This window comes from Fundulus heteroclitus, unplaced genomic scaffold, assembly GCF_011125445.2.
Source record: "Fundulus heteroclitus isolate FHET01 unplaced genomic scaffold, MU-UCD_Fhet_4.1 scaffold_64, whole genome shotgun sequence".
Classification (NCBI taxonomy): domain Eukaryota; kingdom Metazoa; phylum Chordata; class Actinopteri; order Cyprinodontiformes; family Fundulidae; genus Fundulus; species Fundulus heteroclitus.
Window position 1 is genome coordinate 595,690 of NW_023397077.1, and position 21,546 is coordinate 617,235.

General features: G+C 40.0%; 1 protein-coding gene across 4 annotated transcripts in view; it reads left to right on the plus strand.

Moving 5' to 3' along the window:
- Window positions 1-1,693: 1,693 nt before the first annotated feature.
- Window positions 1,694-21,546, plus strand: part of dcp2 (decapping mRNA 2) — a 128,516-nt gene continuing 108,663 nt past the window's right edge. For 2 of the 4 annotated variants that reach the window (XM_036133578.1, XM_012858596.3), the window contains exons 1-9: window positions 1,694-1,927; window positions 3,330-3,481; window positions 3,670-3,797; window positions 7,406-7,504; window positions 7,599-7,751; window positions 7,839-7,951; window positions 9,243-9,341; window positions 10,798-10,906; window positions 15,106-15,195. In XM_036133578.1, the coding sequence (XP_035989471.1) occupies window positions 1,860-1,927; window positions 3,330-3,481; window positions 3,670-3,797; window positions 7,406-7,504; window positions 7,599-7,751; window positions 7,839-7,951; window positions 9,243-9,341; window positions 10,798-10,906; window positions 15,106-15,195 (1,011 nt within the window). In that variant the 5' untranslated portion in view covers window positions 1,694-1,859. The remainder of the gene's footprint in view (window positions 1,928-3,329; window positions 3,482-3,669; window positions 3,798-7,405; window positions 7,505-7,598; window positions 7,752-7,838; window positions 7,952-9,242; window positions 9,342-10,797; window positions 10,907-15,105; window positions 15,196-21,546) is intronic. The other 2 variants (XM_036133577.1, XM_012858597.3) reach the window with 2 other exon arrangements.

Genomic DNA, 21,546 nt, shown 5'->3' on the forward strand with positions numbered 1-21,546 from the left:
CCAGGTTTAACACAACTTGCAGCTCACTACTGCCCTCTAGTGCCGTATGTATTGAACTACTGGTGCCGGGAGGGCACAAACTTCAAATACATCACACTAGGTAGGAATTTACAGGGTAGGATAGGAGCTCTCTGAGAGACTTGTGTTGCAGAGCCCATATTTGTGAATACGGGCACTGCAGTCTGGGAACCTGTTGAGAATATAAACAATCAGATAATTAATATAAAAAACACCTTTATTATTCAGAGCTTGTTCATGACGAGGAGGTCTAATTAGTATTCTGGATCTTACACATACATGAAGAGAAGCTAAAATTGAAGCGCAATCTCCTTTTAATCTGGGAACTCTACAGTGCTTTTGATGAACTGAGGGCCTCTAACGACCCAAGACAGTGACTGGTGGGTCATTGATTTGCATCAATGGTAAGCTGGTCTCTCAATGCTATTGATCAAATTTTTTTGACGGGTAGGCAACCAAAGGGGGACCAGTCTTGTCTTGATTTGACTCATTTCGTGGGGTACACCCTATATTCTTGGATGGAAAACAGTGAGTTTTTTGACTTTGTCATTCCTGGACGTTTGAAATGTTTGCATGTTTGGATTCAGGATACTTGGATTTCTACTCATTGGATTTGGTGGATTTTTGATGTATCAGCAAATACAGCGGATGTCGGTAGCCATTTGGCCTTGATCAGTCTACCGGCTGCATATGACGCGATCACTAAGGCGGTGAACAGACAGATCTGGAAGGTGTAGGAGCAGAGCCGAAAGCTCGATGTGCTGGTACGCAGACTGGCTTCGGTGGTTGAACTCAAAGGGGTGATGGGATAAAATCTGGAAGTGAAGCACGGAAAAGCCCAACAATTTGGAAAATTGGATTTCACCATTTGGAGCCAGCAAAAGACTTAAAGCTAACAGGAAAGTCAGTGCAGCTTGTCTCATAAAAAAATAACGTATTTGGTTTATGCCCTCCCTATCTCTACTCCTGGATTGTTATTAGGAATGAGCTCAGAACTCTCACCTGCTCCCTCCTCCCCCGCTGACACGTGCGGATGCTTTCTGAACTGTTGGCCGGCTGATAACATCAAGGACAATGGCCTTCATGGAAATATAAACACTTTCCCCCAAACAGACACACATAATTGATGCTCATATAAACTGATGAACTTACACGCGACTAGTCTCAAATAAATTGTCAAAAATAAAATAAATAAATTGACAATTTACTGGCCTCAGTAAATTGTCTTCCCCTGAAATGTTTGTGATGTTTGTTATGTTATGGCGGTTGTACTGAAACAGCAATTTCCCTCTGGGAATTTTAAAGTATTTCTGATTCTGATTCTGATCTGACTTGGAATGCACCTGGGAGGATGGACCCCCATGTGCTCCCTTGGCTTGAGTGCAAACCGCCAGTATTGACAAAGACTCCTGAATAGGAGGACCCGAAAAACTAAGAATTTGTATGAGCTGAGGGCTTTGGAAATAAGTTAGCTAAAGATTTGCAGCAGTCCAGTTCTGTTGTAACAAAGTTTTTAATGTTCAGGACAGATATCATGATAAACTTATTGATACTAGTGAGTGGGGGATTTATTCCTGTTCAGCCTAAACATAAAAAGGTCACTACACACCTATAGGGGGCAGTAAAGTCCCCGAAACGCCATGAGATCAGAAGAAAAAAAATGTTTATCCTCAGCCTGGCGCATGCGCACTGTGTAGCAGACGAGGTAGCGCGTCTGTTTTGCTGGTGGGAAAATCGGATCTCAGCCCCTTTAGTGTTACTTTTTTTGCGCAGAACTATTACTACAGAGGGAATATGACTGAAGGGTGTTTGTTACTTTTGTACTCTGACACAGAAGCGTGATGTTTTCAGCCAACATGGAAACTAAAAGACTGGAAATCCCCTCAAGCGTACTGGACGATCTGTGCAGGTAGGAAACGGCTTTACTGTTTGTCTGCGACTGTGGGACAGCTACATGTCAATAAATGCTTTCCGTTTTCTACAGTGTGTTACACTCGATTACTTTGTGTGTGTCCTCAATCAGAGTGGGCATGTTTGTACAAGCTGCTTGCATTGCCCTCCCTGCTGCCTCAGTGCTTCAGTGTCCTCCATAGTCTCTCACATGACCTGCTCTTTGAACTGAACTGGCCCGCGGACACGGATAGGGGATAAATAAATCCACATTTTACACTTACTCAGCAATAAAATCCCCAACAGACCCCGATGCTGCCGTATGACCCAAGAAAGGAGCGGCACAGATGTTATTAAGGTTTCTGCAGAATCTGGAAAAGTATGGAGAAATGTTTTATATTTTTTTCTCTACCCGTCTCTCTGACGTATTTTCATTTTACTTCAGATTATTGATGGGCCAGTTCGCAACAAATGTTACCGCGATGGCTCCACCCAAGACCAAAAGATCCAGGTTATTTACTGAACTGTGTCCTGATACATTTTATCAGATTCAAATTCAGTTACATTTTGTCCAATTTAATTCTAGTTCATTTGAATATCTTAAATTCAAAAGTACTTTATTAATCCCAGAGGGGAAATAATTATCACTGACTACAGTGGATCTGGAGAGCCTCTGACTGAAGACACTCTGTTGTTGTCTGATGAAGAGGTTTCTCAGTATTGTCTAATATGTTTCATTTCATGAAATTTCCCTTTTTGCGCAATCATCTCCAGAAAACAAGACTTTCTTCTTTATCAGCTTGCTCAGCTTTTTGAAGTCTCTGCTGCTGCATCTGCTGCTACCCCAACAGATGAGGGCAGAAGAGATCACACTCTCCACCACAGACTTCCAGGAGATATCAAGCATCTTGCTGCAGACAATCAAAGACCTACACTTTCTAGAAGTATAGTCTGCTCTGTCCAGTCTTGTGTAGCTTCATATACTTGTATCAATGCTGATTGGTCAAGATATTTACTAAGAAAGCTCAGATAATTTCATCAATTAATCATCCTTGCAGGAAACATGTGGTGACCCTGGGCCATTAACATGACTTCCTAACAAATGATGCTTTTAGAAGCTGCCACACAAAGTTTTGGTGCCAAGAAAGTTAAGACACTTCTTTCAGCTGGTACCAACACCTGCTGGGCTGGATGCTACTCCATAATCCTGCTCTGAAGGAAGGCAAATACCTAAAGTTTTACGTTTAAAGTCTGACATCAATAAGAATGTCGATGGTACGGTCATAGTGAGCATTGGCATTTTTGGAGGGTCACAAATGAACTGCGAGTTCTGCTAGTGTAAGTCTGGAGAAGTGAGGTATTTGGTCATGAAAGATGCTTAAGAACACTAACATGATGACTTTTTGTCTGTGTTTCTTTAGCCGGTTCATCCTCCACATCCCCAGCGAAGAGCGGGACAATGCTATTCGTGTGTGCTTCCAGATTGAGCTGGCCCACTGGTTTTATCTGGACTTCTGTATCCAAAACACTCCGGGAGCGCCTCAGTGTGGAATCAGAGACTTCGCTAAAGCCGATATCCTTTCACGTGTCTTCTGTTCAACTAGCACTCAAGACATTTCTCATGATTTTAGTGCAAGGTTGTGCAGGTAGATTAGTTCTCTTGGATTCTCTGGGGTCTGATAAATTCCAGGAGAAACCTGATGTGGGAAGTGCTCATGCTGGTCATGGTGATGGGTATTATTTTCCTTGACAGCTGTAAACTTTTCCATCATTGTCCTTTTCTTCTGCCACATGGAGAGGATGTGCAAAAGGTTCTGGAGGAATGGAAGGAGTACAAGATGGGTGTCCCCACTTATGGGGCAATCATTCTAGACGAATCACTTGAAAATGTGAGTTTATGTTGCACATGCACACAAATCAAAGTAAGGATTGTTCAGTTTTGCTGTTGTGTGTCAGTCTGTTATTTCTTGCTTTAATAGCTAAGAACATAGCAGGCCCATTTTAATTCATTTGCAATACCTCGTCTTCCCAAAACTTTCATTTTCATTCATGGAATGATGCTGTTAGGGGTGTGATGTAAGCTGTTTTCATGGGAAGGTCCTATGGAGTCCTTACAGTTAACACAGTTACTAATGCTTTACATTTTATGTAACCCTCTTATCCATACCAGATCTCAAAATGATCCATTTAGGATTAGATGATCCTGGAGGAATACATGTGATGTTCTCCCCTATTCCCTTTGGGGAAAGTTTATAGTCACAGTTCCACTGGCTCACCAATTTTTGCATTTAGCTTAAAAATAGTCAGATCAGAAAATGGGTTGTCTTTCTACATAATTCATGTTCTCCAGTCAGAGCACACCATCAAGCAAAAGGCCTTCCCCCTCCCCTCCTGCCCCCAGTTGATGCACCGGCTCACCCGAGAGGTAAAAGCGGAGCAGATTACTGTATCGGCTCAAACAGGAGGCAGTCACCGCATAAGCCGCGGGGCGCGACTATCCTATGTATTTATTTAACCTCATACTAACTTCACAGCAGTTACTAAAAAAGGGTGGTCTAAAATGCATGAAGTTTCCACTCACTCCTGAAGGACGAGAGAATCACAGAAGAGTTTTATGAGGACTTTCCTGTGGAGGGTTTTCACCAGCATCATTACATCATCTACTTCACACCTGAACATTAACTCCACTGGCTCCCTGTCACATTCAGTATAAATTAATCCTATGAGCATACAAGGCCAACCACACAATGATGACGTCATAGATTTTAATTTAAGACAGATCGCACATTACAATAATCAGTCTCTGCTTTGTCCGTTATTGCACAGCAATTAATTATCACAACTCACGAGTTTATAAAAATGATGATGCTTTCACTGATGATGACTGGAGCTCTGCCTTCTTTGTTTCAGAAAAGCGCGTTTTTTTTTAATTTTTTATTTATTTTTTTACTTTTTTTTTTTAATCTGACCCAGTCAAATGAAGGACATCGATTCACATTCTAAAAAAAAAGGGCCACGCTAAATCAGCCTGAGCTAGCGCATTACTCTTCTTCCTGTTTTAAATAAACACGTAATAGTGAATCACAAGGAGAGCCCTAGTTGGTTGCCCACGTTTATCAGCTTAGTTACTGGAAGTGCGGTAATAAACACTGACCGATGACATGGCCACAGGTGGAAATAACAACAAACCTCAGACTCAAACATGTGGCTTTGCAAAGACTTCTGGACCAAATCCTGACTGATAGCAGTCCATTCTTGCACAATCAATGCTTGCATTTTGTCAGAATTGCTAGGTTTTCATTTTTCCACCCGTCTCTTGATGATTGACCACAAGTTTTCAATGGGATTAAGATCAGGGGAGTTTCCAGGCCATGGACCCAAAATCTCTGTTTTGTTCCCTGAGCCAGTTAGATATCACCTTTGCTTTATGGCAAGGTGCTCCATCATGCTGGAAAAGGCATTGTTCATCACCAAACTGCTCTGGGACGGTTGGGAGAAGTTGCTCTCGGAGGACATTCTGGTACCATTCTTTATTCATGGCTGTGTTTTTAGGTAAGACTGTGAGAAAGCCGACTCCCTTGGCTGAGAAGCAACCCCACACATGAATGGTTTCAGGATGCTTTACAGTCGGCATGAGACCAGACTGGTGGTAGTGCTCACCTCGTCTTCTCCCAACCAGCTGTTTTCCAGATGTCCCAAACAATGGGAAAGAGGATTGTTCAGAAAAAATGACTTTAGCCCAGTCCTCAGCAGTCCACTCCCTGGACCTTTTACAGAATATCAGTCTGTCCCTGCTGTTTTTCCTGCAGAGAAGTGGCTTCTTTGCTGCCCTCCTTGAGACCAGGCCTTGCTCCAAGAGTCTCCGCCTCACAGTGCGTGCAGATGCTCTCACACCTGCCTGCTGCCATTCCTGAGCAAGCTCTGCACTGGTGGTAGCCCGATCCCGCAGCTGAAACACTTTTAAGAGGCGGTCCTGGCGCTTGCTGGTCTTTCTGGGGCCCCTGGAGCCTTTTTGGCAACAATGGAACCTCTCTCCTTGAAGTTCTTGATGATGCCATAGAATGACTGAGGTGCAATCTTTCTAGCTGCCATTCTCTTTCCTGTTAGGCCATTTCTGTGCAGTGCAATGATGACTGCACGTGTTTCTTTAGAGATGACCATGATTCACAGAAGAGAGACAATAATGCCAAGCACCAGCCTCTTTTTAAAGTGTCCAGTGGTGTCATTCTTACTTAATCATGACAGATTGCTCTCCAGCCCTGTCCTCATCACCACCCACACCTGTGTTAATGGAGCGATCACTGAAACCATGTTAGCTGCTCCTTTTAAGGCAGGGCTGCAGTGATGTTGAAATGTGTTTTGGGGGATAAAGTTCATTTTCTAGGCAAATATTGACTTTGCAATTAATTGCTGTTATGCTGATCACTCTTTATAACATTCTGGAGTATATGCAAATTGCTGTTATAAAAACTGAAGCAGTAGACTTTGTAAATATTAACATTTGAATCATTCTCAATACTTCTGGCCATGACTGTGTGTGTGTATATATGTGTGTATGTATATATATATATATATATATATATATATATATATATATATATATATATATATATATATATATATATATATATATATATATACAGCTTCCCTACCATGCCACATGATTTCCAGAGATGATTCTGCTTAGCAGTGTGATGAACCTCAGTGTCTGTCGTTTCCTGCATCTGTAAATCCTTATTAGACGTTCATTTGTCTTATCCACGTCCCAAAAGCCGACTGTCTAACCATAACATCCTGAATGTTACGGGTGCCGCCATTTTGATTTGCTTTGTCCCGTCTTCAATCCCAGAGAGCAGCAGTACCGCAGATCGGCACTAGGAGGCGAGGAGCAACCAAGGAACCGAGATAGTGTGGTGTGTAAACGGTCGTCTTGGCTTAGTTAACTGATCCAAGCTCGGACTGGTCTTGGCTCGGCTCGGTTTAAAAAGTGTAGTTTAAACGGGCCTTATGTTATCTGAGACCTTGCCACTGAAAAGCCGGGCAAAGCCCGTACCTCGAACTGGTCTAGATTTAGCTCGGTTCAGTTGTGTCTGGCACTGTTCAGTTCAGTTTGCGATCTATTTACACTCGATAGTTATCTCAGTTACCGAGCTCGGACCGTTCTCGGCACGGTTAAAAAAGGGTAGTGTAAACGGTATTTGTGACATGGGCAAAGGCTTTCACTTTCCGTACTAATCACACTAGCCAAACAGTGATCGTAAAGACCTTCCCAAATCAGACTTGGCAGAATTAGGATTTATTGCAATTAAAAACAAAAAAATTACCAATGGACTCTTTAAAACTAATCACCAACACCAATGTCAGGGAAGCAAAATAAGTAAGGTGTATATAATACTTGAGACAAACTGTTAATATTGGTTCAGTGTGTTTTCATGGCTGTGAAAGCTTGTGTGTGTGTTTGTGTGAGTGTGGTAACTAGTACAGCTTTTCTTTTCAGGCACTGCTTGTTCAAGGTTACCTTGCTAAATCTGGCTGGGGCTTTCCAAAGGGGAAGGTGAACGAGGATGAAGCTCCTCATGACTGTGCAGTTCGTGAAGTAAGTTGTCCAGCTCTTGTTATCTGAGTTTAAAGGTGCAAGGAGCACCTTTAAAAGATTAGTCCTTCAAGCAAGCAAACAAATTGTTCTGCAGGTGCTAGAGGAGACAGGCTTTGACATCAAGAATCGCATCAGCAAAGATATGTACATCGAGCAGAAGATCACTGACCAGTTGGTACGGCTCTATATCATACCAGGAGTGTCCAAGGATACAAAGTTCAATCCCAAAACACGGAAAGAGATCAGAGTAAGGGATTAGTTCAACATATTTAAGTGCTTGATGACAATTGCTCAGAGACTCCTTTCTTTATCACATATATTTTTTTTCCTTCAGAATATCGAATGGTTTCCTATCGAGAAGCTGCCCTGTCACAGGAATGACATGACCCCAAAGTCTAAACTCGGGCTTGCACCTAATCGATTCTTCATGGCCATTCCATTCATCAGGTATTAACAGTTTACAAATAGTTCAATTTATACAACAGACAACACCTTGCTAAGTCAAATATGTGTACATTTTTCTTACTAGGTGTTGGTAACAGCAGGTTGTTCACCTTTTTAAAAAGTGTAATCATAAAAGTTGAATGGCACGTGTTAAAAGTAGTTTATTTACTAAATGCCTTTTACCGACAAACTTGTCACAAAGCTCAGTACACAAACCAAATAAAATAACACTTGAAATTAGGTGTCATAATGGCCAGTAAAAAAGATAAATGTATAAACAATAAAAATAGGAATAGAGGTCAACAAAAAGCCAGACCCATGAGTTCATGTGTTGTTCATAAGAGGAACACAAATACTTGATAAACGCAGTTGAAACCCCATAGGTAACATGCACAGGGCTCCTACGTAGTCTTGAAAATTCTGGAAAATATGCTGTTGGATTTTATCAAGTTTGGATATATGGAATAAATAATAATATATGGAAAGATGTTTGAGTCTCTAGACTGTTCCTTATTCTATTATCTAAACAATAGAAATCATAATTTCTGGAAAAAAAAACTCATGTATTGACCTATACTTTGATAAAATCCTTTATTTTGATTTGCCAAATCAAAGTTTTTGGGTCTCTAGATCCTTCTAGATAAGGGCAGTAAATTGGACCTAGAAGTCCTTGATTGGGTCCAGTTTAGATGCCAAGCGTAATTAAGTTATTTAAAAAAAAAAAATTACCAATTAATGGTTTCAATTCAGTTTATTTATATAGTGTCAAATCAAAACTGATATCACCCCAAGTACTAACATTGGAGATGAAAACTCGCTGCTTGTAGTGCACCAAGTGTGGAGGTTGTTTCGCTGCTTCGGAATATATTCCCGCATTGGAGCATTACATGGTGCAGCCTAAAGGGGAGCCCAGACCGTCAGAACCCTGTTATTGGGCTGTCCGTCAAGCTAATATTAGCTTCACTCATGCACATTCAAGACCTTTCCTGATCTTTCCTTTCCTTTTCATGTTGCTCTCAAACAAACGTGTCGTACCACTAGCTTAGCACAAAGAACCGTTCAGCATTTAATTTCTCTTGTCTGTCTGCCTGCCAGGGAAATTTCCTCCGATAACGCGTTTGTGTTTATCTTGTCTATAAAGACGGCCGCATGTTTTCTTCTGGCTATTCTCCACATCTTAGCAGACATTAAAACTTCCAACAACAGCTTTTTGTTTGGATCAGGTGTGCAGCTGGAGGAAGGAGACATGTTTTTGCTGCTGCCTTTTTGATGTAACCTTTTTGTTGCTTTACAGACCACTGCGAGAATGGATTAGCAGATTAAGAGGTGAATCTGACAGTGATGAGGAGCTGGCTAACCGGATGACTCCGTCCAAGCCTTTAGACAATATTAGGTAAAAACAAAACAGCAAATGCTGTTACAAATCTTCTGTTTTTGTTTTAAGTCCAGCTTTTTATGTGAGCATCAACAGGAACATTCACTGTTAACTGTTGCTGCCTGAGTTAAATACGGACAATGTTTAAGTCCATCCCAACTTAAGTTATGACCCTGCCCACAGGTGACACAATTAAGTATTTTCCCTAGAAAGCCCCTTTAAACAACAATAAACCATTTAAACATCGCTTTTGCTGGCACAAAATTATGTGTAAATCTTTGTTTTACGTTTGTTTCAGATATAGCTGATACAACTGTTGTGCTACCTAGTTTTGTTGGAAAACTAAACAATCTCCTGGCACCAAGGCAGCATCCCTCTGCTAATAGTGCTGATTATGGTGGAAGTCAGAGATGTGTCACAAATCAATGCTGTGAGCCTACTTGGAGCTGTAATGAATCTGCTATTATATCCTGTGAAGCTGGGTGTCTATGGCAGCCACTTTTAGATGTGTCCCTGAATCAAATGGCTGAATGAGCTCCTCGGCATATCATCCAGTGTCGCAGAGGCCTAGTAAGAAACTAGTTAGTGTCCTGGAGCAATTCTGCATCTAACAGTTCTACGACAGCAGCTCTAGGAATGGAGTTCGAGACAGCTGCTCTGAACGAACATTAAGCCCCGTTAGCAGAGAAGAAGTAGTCCTGTAGTTGTTCTCTGCTCCACGTTGCACTTGGATAATGTGTCATCCAGTAGATTTTTAAACTCACTTTATTCACTCTTGGATTTTTGGAGCATGTTATAAATGTTCCTATGCTGTTGGTGTGTATAACCCTGCATTTGTAAATTTAAATAATTACCAACAAAAGGGTCATCCCATCTCACATCAACCAAAATACCAACAAATGGCTTACAACATCCCGGTCTCTGTTGCTTAGACAACAGACCCTCAGTAAAGCTCAGTGTGCAAGCAGGTTCTATTTTTGGAATTTAAGCTGATGGAAGTGTTGCTGCCCCTTATATGTCCTGATGTTTTTAATGTTTTTAATTCATCTCTGTCTGTAACCGTGTCATAGTATAGCTGTCCAAATGTTGTTGAATTCATATGCTATATTAAGTTATATTCTAATTAAATCTTTTGCATAGTTTTGAGATAAGGCATCTAAATGTTAACCCAAGGATGGGTTCAAATGTTAAATGCTGACTCAAAAATGAGGCCAAATATGTAGAAAGCGTGTGAGCACGCATTAAATGTTGAATTAAGGGGAGGCAAACCAGTTAAATCATGACCAGTTAAGCAAGACTACAAATCAATATGTTTGCTTTGCATGTTATTGTCTGCTCCATTTAGTCATTTTCGCATGTTATGGGAGTATAAGTGAAGTGTCCCGACCTGATTGGTCCCTCCTGTTACCTAAACACCCAGTAAACATTCTGCTATATTTTCTCTACTTTCAACAAAAATCTTTATCTATCTTAGGTCAAAGAGTCGAAACAATGTTGCCACTGATGTATGTTCTGGAGAGGGGTGGACCAAACACAAGCAGCAGAGGACTCCAGGACAGATGAGCCAGAATGACCCCAACCAGGTCAGACAGAGCCAAAGAGTGCTGTTCTGTAGTGATGGGCAAATAAAGCCTCATGAAGCAATGAAGCTTTGCAACACTTTGCTTTGGAAAAACGTTCTTTACTCCATGCTTCATTCATCACTCACTAGTGACATCTGCTGGTAAAACTGTAACAGCCTTGTCACTTAGTTGGATCATACTTCCAAAAATTAGTAAATGCAATATTGTCACAAAGTTTTCATCAAACTCATGTTTAGTAAGAGGAGAATCAATTAAATCATATTAATTGTCATGTTTTAGTAATTAAAATGATTTGTAGCCAATCTAATCCTTTACCATCAGTGGTTGTATGGGGTTTTCTTTTATGTCATGGACTTATTTGACAATGAAGATATGTGTTACTTTAGTGTACTGGGAATTGAGTGATTGTTGGAGCAGACTCTGTATGCTTTGAGCTTGAAACTTGCTTCCTGAAAAACAGAATTTGTTTAAAATCATCTCTTCCTTGGAGTTCTAGTTCTGGTTCTTAATATTAAGTTACACATAGTTTGCCTCCTTCAATGTCTTTTAGTCTGCTTTTGATGTGCGATTATGATTTATCTCCTGATCAAACAAAAGAAAATTTTGAAATTTCTGGATTTTAGGTTTAATTGTTGTTATTTAGGAACAGGACTTTTTTTCACTGTTTCAGGTTTTCGACGGTTTCTTCGTCGGCAGATGCCCTCGCCCACGAAGCAACAGGGTTCATCGCGCTTTTATTTTGAAAAATGATACGCAAAATGAAGCAATGACTTGGCAGATATAAGGAGAGGCCTCGTTTGTTGTTGATCACGTGATTTTCCTCAATATGACTCAAGCTCCGAAGCGAGGCTTCGTCTGACACGCCCCCTTTTTACTCGGTACACGCCTCGAAGCCTGGCTTCAGACGTCCCATCACTACTGTTCTGTTGTTCTAAAATATTCCCCACCTTTATCCTGATCCTGTGTTACATATATGAGCAAAATCCTAAAATATTTATGGAATTGCTAAGGACCTCCACAGCCCATCAGCCAGTACAGCTGTTACCATGAAGATTTTTATCATGAATCAGTAGGCTGAGTGGGGAATGACTCTCTTGCCAAAGCTAAAGAGACCAGCGGCAATAATCCTAGTGTCTCAGGTTGGTTTGGTTGCTTTAGAGCTGCATGTGGTTCTTTAGACACTTCATTCTGGAGGTTGAGCAATGTATTAAAATGGAAAGGTTATGTATGAAAGGTAATAAGCAGTTTTTCCACAAAGAATGACACAGACATATTTTTTTAGTCTTTTGGATGGAAGATGCATGATGTTTGCGACATAATTTTTTTTAAATAAAAATGTAATGTTCCATTGATAAATATGTATTAATTCTTTTTGTGTAAAAAGTTGAGGATATATATTATAGTAGATATTTTAAAAATAAGCAAATTTATTTCATGTAGCTTTTGTGGCTCTAACCTAATTTTGTTTAGCTGGACTGAGGTCCAAAATGGCTTTCAGGGTTGTAAAGGTTGTATCTCTATCCTGGTTCAGGGGGCAGAGTGGATCCAAAAACCCAACCTGTTTCAGTGGTAGAGTGATAATTATTCTAGCACCTTTACTCTAGGTCAGTAAGCAGGGTCCTAGGTAAAAAATAAATAATATGTGACCAAACAAACAAGATTTATTGCCCATTAGTTTGATATTTTAGCGTACAGAAGGGAAACTTCTTGCAGCCCACCCATTCAGATTGACAGGAGCATATGGGTCCGACTTGAAGTTGAGAAAGGAGCCAATCTTGATATGATCTTGAGGACATTTTCCGGCCTTAGTTGTTTTTAAGAACATCTTTTATTTAAAAAATCTGATATGAAAATGTTAAAAGCTGTTTAGGTTTATGTTATAAGGCAAAACGGTGTGGGCATTTTATCGCACAGCTCTTTGGAATGCTGCTGGATTTTATTCTGTCCTAACAACAGAGTAAAAGCGAGTTTAAGTCCTGGCATCATCCCATCCTCTTTGATGGGATGATGCCAGTTGGGATAGTTTACTACCAAAGGGTGGCTTTACCTTTGGTAGTAAACTGAAGAATCTCGTTCTAATTCGGTGGGTGGTACTCTTGGTTCGGCAGATGGGGAGTATCTATCTGCCCATTTTTCCCCTCCCCTTCTGGGAAAGTGTGATGGTGCTGGTAAAGACACTGAGAAGGTAAACCTGGTATATTCAGTTTACTTGGATGAACTTAAAGTAAGGTTTATGTTAAGATATGTACAGATGAAACCAGGTTTTCCAGATACTGTTAAAAAGGTTACAACCCTTTTTTGCCACTGTCTGACATTAGATCAAACTAAAAGACCTGATTTAGGTCAGTTAGCGTACCCAAAATTCTTTATTTTGTCTAAAAAGAAGGATAACATGAGAATTGTTTAGGAAATTGCTTACCAATCTCCCGAAATTCATGTACATACACTGCAGGGTTTCCCCCAGAAAACTGCCAAAGCCTGGCAGTGGTTTCACTAAAAAGGGCGGCAGGGAGGAGATATGTCAGAGTGGAGCGTTGCGTGTTGTGATGCTAATGTTAGCTTAGCATGTAGCGCTGTTCAGCATTTTGTTTGGTTTCTTCGTCTGTCTGCCTGGGAAACCAAGCTGTTTATCTTGTCCATAAAGAGGGTTGCTTCTTTTCTTCTGGCTGTTCTCAACATGTTAGCTGACTTAAAAACTTCCAGCTCATTAATTGTGTGCGTGTGAAGCTGCAGGAGAGACAGGGGTGTCCGTGCGCTGCTGCTGGAAGAAGAGTGACAGTTTGGGCAGATCCGAATGGGTCAGTTTATATAGAATATTAAAATCTGTATTCAAATAATTCATTGTTTAGTATCAATTACATCAAGACATTGAGTATTTTGGTAACCCTACTATATACATTCCAAAAAAAGTAAAAATCACAACAACTCGACTATATACATTCTTTGGTTTCACTGTTACTGATGCATAAAAAGCACATTTAAAATACAGAAAAATTATGCTTATAATTTGGGAAAACCCAGAAGATGCTGTCATGGCATTTGAGTTAAATAGAGGCACATCTTTGGATGTATTTTAAGGTAACACCTCACACACTGCAACTTGTGTGACAACATGGAAAGATCTAAAGAAAACAGCTAAGATAATCAGCTTTCTTTGATTCCTCTGATTCCTTGGGTACAATTTCTAGGTGCCTGAAGATACCACATTAGTTTGTTCAAAGAATAAACACCATGGGAAGGTCTAGCCATCATATTTAGGAGGGGGATGAGTATGATAAATAAATGTTTTAGTGTGAATTGTGTTATTCTAACCCAGCACAAAAGCACAAACACCTTGTGAAGATGCTGGCTGGATCTGATAAGTGCTGTTATCTACGGTAAAATGAGTCCTGTACCAACATGGGCCTAAAGGCCACTCGGAGAGGAAGAAGCTGCTGCCGTAATTTTTGGAGACATGTTCTATGATTAGAGTTCTGATACAACTTAACTTGTTTGGTCATAATTGTCGTTACTACATTTCGATGAAAATGTGAGAAGCTTGCAAGCCTGAGAACACCATCCCAGCTATGTGGGTGGTGGCTTCCTGTTTGTGTGGGTGTTTTGCAGCAGGTGTGATTTGTGGACTTCACAACATTGAATGCATCTTGAGGAAAGAGCAATGTGTTGAAACTTTAAAGCAACATCTTGTATCACATGTATCAGGAAGTGAAATTGTGGACATAAATGAGTCTTCCTAAAGGTCAAAAGATTTAAAAGATTATTCTGGCATTTAGCAAATAGAAGCAATTTTGGTTTTTGGACTGTCATAAAATGTGAAACATTTAATCAGATTGGAGAAAATGCCTGAATTACATCTTGTCAAGTGGCCTAACCAACTGTTCAGTCATAAACTCCATCATCGATGGGATAGCAGTATTTAGCTAATACACTAGTATAAGAACTTAGTTAAACAATAAAACGTACAATTCACTCCTAATGTCATTGATACTAAATAAGAGAAGTTTAACAGTATAAACAGAACACAATATACTATGTAGTGGACCGCATCTAGCCTTGCCAGTATTGAAGCATTGATTACTTTTTTAGAGTAGAAATTAATAAAAGTGTAAATAAAGGTATAGAATGAGTCCTTGTTCTGTCACAGTTTAGGTCAGATTACAGCCACTATCTGCTGTTCAAGGTCTTTGTTCTCTCCACAGAAGCTGGTTTTGAGAGGCAGTGGCAAAAAAAGACAGGACTCTCCTTGTGTAAAGAGAGGAACTGGTGAAAATGGATCTAGCAACCAGCAGGTTAGTGTCAAAGTATAAACTAAAACTAAGTAGCACTTCCTTAATTATTGATTTGACCTATCAGAGCACAGTAAATCATTTTTACTTGGTTAAACTGAGGTAAAGTCGGCCTTAAGTAATAGCCGTATACCATTCATTAGGACTGCAGGGCAGTCAAAAGTAGCCGGTCAACGGCGGCAAATCGCCGTCTATAGCAGTTCTTGCCGCCGCCTACAATTCCCCGATTATATAATGGAGCGATATTTGTGCCTTCTGGTTGAGCGTGGAGGAACAATCCAAGCTCAACTCTGAAAAACTCTTCTTGAGCGACGCTCGCAGAGAAACAGCCAAGCGAACGCACAGCACAGCTGGTGGTGTTGAGCATGGAATGAGCAGGTCGAGCGTGCCAGCAGAGAAGGAACTGAATGTTGTCTCACTGCGCGCTCAGAAGTTAAATTGTCATATATTCACCTAATCTGATCTGTTTTATATGGTGCTAGTAATTAAAATTCAACTAATTTTATGCAAATTTGTTCAAAACCTTGTTAAAACATGATGATATGTGAAAAATGGTTTAATAATAATAATAATAAAAAAAAAAAAGGTTGTTTTTGAAGAATTGATCATTCACTTTTTTTGTGTGCTTTTTATTCAATTTGAAACATGCACTCTGACTCTATTGTTTAAATAATCACCTGTCTTGAAAGCTTCCAAAATACATCAGGGAGACTGTATTTTTCAAAATTCTCCCCTCCGGGGCTCGGGCACCGGCATAAGTGCACCCTCCTACCTGATAGTGTGTGGCCTGCTGCTGTAAAAAAGTTTGACTGCCCTGGGACTGTGGTACTGAAAAGCAGTTTTTGCATCCTATCAATCCAAGAAGAGTTAGAAGGGCATGTTCAAATGATTTGAGGTCATTCTACAGAGAGAAAGATTATTTACCAGTGGAAAACAAGTAACACAGCAGCCAATCATCCAAGATATCAATATTCCCACAAATGAACCTCAAGTTCAGACCACGTGATGCCCAGAGAAATGAAAAACAAAATAAACTAAGAGCCACATCTCAGATTTATACAGCTTTGCTTGCATTTTAAGATTCCTTACTGGACAATTAGAAGTCAAGTATACACTGCCTTGTGACAGGGGGTCAGGAGCTCGGAGTTGGTCCTGTAAATGGTGGGTTGCTGGTTTGAACTACTACTCCGTCCTTTTCGGTTTGTGTCCCTGCGTAAGGCAGTTTACCTGGCTTGCTACTGCCAGAGAACAAAGGTTCCATTGGAGCCGATTGCTTGAGGGCAGCTGTGGCTACGATCTAGTTCACCACTGTTTGTCTGAACGTGTGAATAACTGAATCTAGTAGGAAGCGCTTAGGGGTCCTTGTAGAGCCACCTATTGCAGCAATTCCAGCTGGGCTTTGTATCAGTCTCCGTAGGCACAGTTCCACTGGCCTGCTTGTTTTTACTCTCCCTACTCATCTCCTCCCTGCAGAGATTATTTTTACCCGCTTTAGTGATTCAGCCAGCCTAGAAAGGCCCGGAACCACTGAGCTATATAATACACTGGAGTGCTAATCGCCCGCTGTTAGAACGAGTCTTTTTTTTTTTTTTAGCATTTTTTTTAGCATTTTATATAGCATTTTTTTTAGCATTTTATTTATATATATATATATATATATATATATATATATATATATATATATATATATATATATATATATATATATATACACACATGTAAAATATTTCAGCACCTAATTTCCTAGTAGTTGATAGTGTTAGTACATCCACTGACTGTAGAATTACCTGTGAAACGTTTTCACACAGTCAGAAAACTGCTTGTTGTTGCAACCAAATCCCATGGGATTCTGTGAGAGTAGGGAGTAGCAAGATGGCGGCCAGTGACTTCAGTTTTTCGCCAAAATCAGCACTCCAGTGTATAACATAGCTCAGTGCCCGGAAGACGGACATACCTCCTGGAAGTTTGTTTAGCCTCTGTCTCCTCCTTCCCCCCGTCCTCTTCGTCCTCCCTCAGTTGACACTTTAGAGAAATCTGTGAGAAATGGTAAATTATCAAAATACAGCATTATAACTGAAAGATAAAAAAAAAACATAAATAATGTTCCTATATCTGTACATGCAAGATTGTCTTGGATATTTTTAAGGAGTAATCCACTGGGAGAAATATCTGGATCACACATATAATGATAAAATAAAGCAGAGCCTGTCTGGACTCTGTCTGCTTTGAAACTGTGTGCTGGACAGTTTTGCTGCAGGTTACCGGGCGAACCGCTCCTTCCTCCGGCTGTTTTCAGTGACAGAGTTAATATTTACACCTTTATATCAGAACATTTGTCTCAGTCATTGCAGAGGCGAGGAGAATACGTTACTAAAAAAAGATTTTGACTGCAGTGAAACAATATTTATTGGGTTGATTTTTCAGGACTCAGACTGTGGGCACTGGTGACAGCGGCGAGCCGCTGTAGGTGCCAGGGACAGACCGGTCTATCTTGTATTCTTTAATTAACTCTATGACTAAATATTAATATTTACACCTTTTATATGATATCTTTTGTCTCAGCCATGGTGGGGTAAGGACACGTTAATAAAAAAATGTAACCGCAGTGAAATGATTTAATTATTCTCAGGCTCACTCTCATCGCTGCTTCAGCTGTCAGACCTCACCCTGCTCCTGCTTGCCTTGGAGAGGCCAACGCTCGCCAAGCCACCAGCTGCCTTCCCTGGTGGATTTCAGGCACATCTAGTTGTAAATTAAAGCTTTATTTTAGATTTTTTACCTCAGCCATGATGGGAGCTAGGAGAACACATTAATAAAAAAAGATCTTATCCGCAAGCGAAATAATTTGATGGGCTTTATTAGGCATGGAGTTCCTCGCTGCGACCAGCGGTGAAGGCGTGAGAGCATTGATCGAGTTGCCTGGAGCGGCCAGAGCAGCCAAAGGAAGCCGCTGCCTCACCTCAGGGATTTCTGACAGACACGGTTAATATTTAAAGCTTTATATGACATAGCGCCAATTCACAACAAATGTCATTTCAAGGCACTTTACAAAGTCAAATTCATTAAAATCATACACATTGGTCAAAATGTTTCCTATCTAAGGAAAGCCATCCTGTGTCTGCTTTCCTTTTAGAAACCCAGTCTGATCTCCATCTATTAACTCTGGGAGAAAACTATCAATCCTCTTTGAAATTATGGATGTAAACCATTCCAATTATTTATCTATGTTTAAAATAGAATTTGGGAAACGCGATTCACAACGTTCTTTATTTTTGCTTTCTTTGGGGAGAACTGAAATCACAGTTTCTATCCATGATGGTGGTATTACAGTTTTGCCAACAGTCCAATTTAGGGACTCCAGCAAGACTGGTGCAAGGACGTCTTTAAAAATGTTGTACCATTCACTCTGGAATTTATCTCTACCCGGACATTTGTAATTTTTCAATCTATTAATTGCAGAGTCCAGCTCTTTCCTTGTAATTGGGGGAGTTAACTATCCATTCTGAAATGATCCTATGAAGGGGAGATCCAGAACGGATAGGTATTGATCAATATCAGCTTCATCAACAGGCTCTGACTGAGAGTACAAGGTTTCATAATGGTCCCTAAAAATCTTACGCATATCCTAAGGCTCATATATTTTATTTTGTTAGTTATGGGGTCTCTAATCTTGTTTATTGATTTAGTTATATGTTGTGCTCTAATGTGTCTAACTAATAATGTTTGGGTTTTTTTTGGACCTGATTCATAAAAAGATTTTGTTAATCTAAACCTCTTTTCTAAATCCTCATTGAGAATGTTATCTATTTGTCCTTTGATTTCTTTTATCTGATTTGCCAATTCCATATTTGGATTAGTTTGTTGTTGTTTCTCTAACTTTATTCTCTTCAACTTCTTTAAATAACTTTGTCTTGAGATTAGTTTCCCTCTCATTATTGCTTTAACTGTGTCTCACACAATCGTTGGATCAACTTGCCCATCGTTGTTGTCACTGATACATTCACTTATATCTTGTTGGATCTCCTTTATTACCTTTTTACTATTCAAAATGCTGATATTAATTCTCCATAACGAGTTTTGTGGTCTGTTACTGAGACACATAGTTAAATAAATCATATTATGGTCTGATATATCACCTGTTCCTATTAAGCAATCTTGAACCTTATGTCTATCTGTAGCATTTAGCAAAAAGTAATCTATTCTGGATTGCACAAGATTAGTGGCTGAGTTGTGAGTGGTCTTTTACTTGACCATGTAAATCTCTCCAGACATCACAAAGGCCAATCTCTTTGATAAACAATTTGAGCTCTCTCGATTTATGGGATTTTTGTCTTCTTAGGCTTGTTGTATCCAGAGAGTGATTCAGAAACCGGAATTCCTTCACTTTCTTATATTATTGTATCAAATAACAAAAAGAGTTGGAAATCAGGATAGCAACCCCTCTTCTGTGGCTATTTTTGCAAGAGCTAGAGAAAGAATTTTGATAACCAAATCTTTTAAATTGATTATGTTCTTGCCTTGACATGTGTGTTTCATGTAAAAAATGTAACCTGCATTCTATCCATCTGTTTTTTAGGTAACACCATACTACTTTTAACTGAATTACTCAGGCAATTTACATTTAAAGAAGCAAGTTTCAAGTCATGAGATTCCTGATAGTAAAGAATTACCAAAGTCTAGCCTTGAAGTAACAAATGCATGGACTAGTTTTTCAGCATCACTTCTGGACAGAATATTTCTAATTTTAATAAAATTCCAGAGGTGAAGAAGGAACGGACGGATGGACGGACAGCGGCTTGCAAAAGTATTCATACCCCTTCAGTCTTTCCATATTGTGTCACATTGCAACCACAAACATAAATATATTTTATTGGAGTCTTATTTGAAAGACCAACACAAAGTGGTATACAGTTGTGAAGTAGAAAAAAAATTATACATGATTTAAAACATTTCTTATAAATAAAAACTGAAAAGTGTGGTGTGCAAAAGCATTTAGCCCCCTTTTCTCTGAGTGCAACAAATTGCCTTGAGAAGTTGCCTGATGATCACTAATGACTGAATAGAGTCCACCTGTGTGTTATCTAATCTCAGTAAAAATACAGCTGCTCTGTGGTGGCCTCAGATGTTGGTTGTGAATATTGGGGAGCAAACAGCTTCATGAAGTCTAAGGAACACACCAGACAAGTCAGGGATAATGTTGTGGAGAATTTTATAGCAGGCTATAAAAAGATTTCCCACGCTTTTAACATCTCTCGGAGCACTGTTCAATCCATCATCCGTAAATGGAGTATGACACAACTGTAAAGCTATCAAGACAAGGTTGTCCACCTAAACTTCCAGGCTGAACAAGGAGAGTACTGATCAGAGAGGCAGCCAAGTGGCCCATGGTGACTCTGGATGAACTGCAGAGATCCACCGCTCAGGTGGGGGAATCTGTCCACAGGACATCTATTAGTTGTGCACTGCACAAATGTGGTCTTTATGGAAGAGTGGCAAGAAGAAAGCTGCTGCTAAAAGAAAACAATAAGAAGTTCTGTTAGCAGTTGTTGGAGACACAGCAAAGGTGGGAGAAGGGACTTTTGTCAGATAAGACCAAAATATAACTTTTAAGCCAAAATGGGAAGCGCTATGTGTGGCGGAAAACTAAAACTGCACATCACTCTGAACACACCATCCTCAATGTCAAATATGGTGGCGGCAGCATCATGCTCTGGGGTGGTTTTCTTCAGCAGGGACAGGGAAGATGGTCAGAGTTGATTAGAAGATGGATGAGCCGAATACAGCGCAATCTAGGAAGAAAACCTGTTGGAGTCTGCAAAACACTTGAGGCTGGGGTGGAGGTTCACCTTCCAGCTGGACAACGACCCTAAACATAAAGCACATATAATATATATTTATCTTTGTGGGTATAATGTGACAATATGTGGTCACATTATATTCTGGTCAAAAATACACCAAAGTTTCTTTACTTGTCTTACTGTCTTCTGACTTTATGTTAAGTGATGGATATTATGACTTTGCTGAAGGTGTTTGCCCCGATGCTCTGTCTTTGTGGACCTGTTCTTTTGTGCTTTAAAACATCGCTGTCTCTAAGGTTATATTTCTGTGGATGAATGAATTTTAAAATGGTGTACTGTATATCAGGCTGCAAATCCTAAAGGCTTTCTACTTCCAGGACTGTTTTGTTGATCAATCACAGAAACGTCTGACATGCGCTCAGGCCTTAGAATGTTGAAATATGATTTGATAAGGAAAGCCTAGCAGTCCCTGATGACAGAGAATATTTGCCTGTACTGAGCTAGTAACATGCTGGTGACCATTGCAATACTGCTACAGTACATGTGTTTTCACACA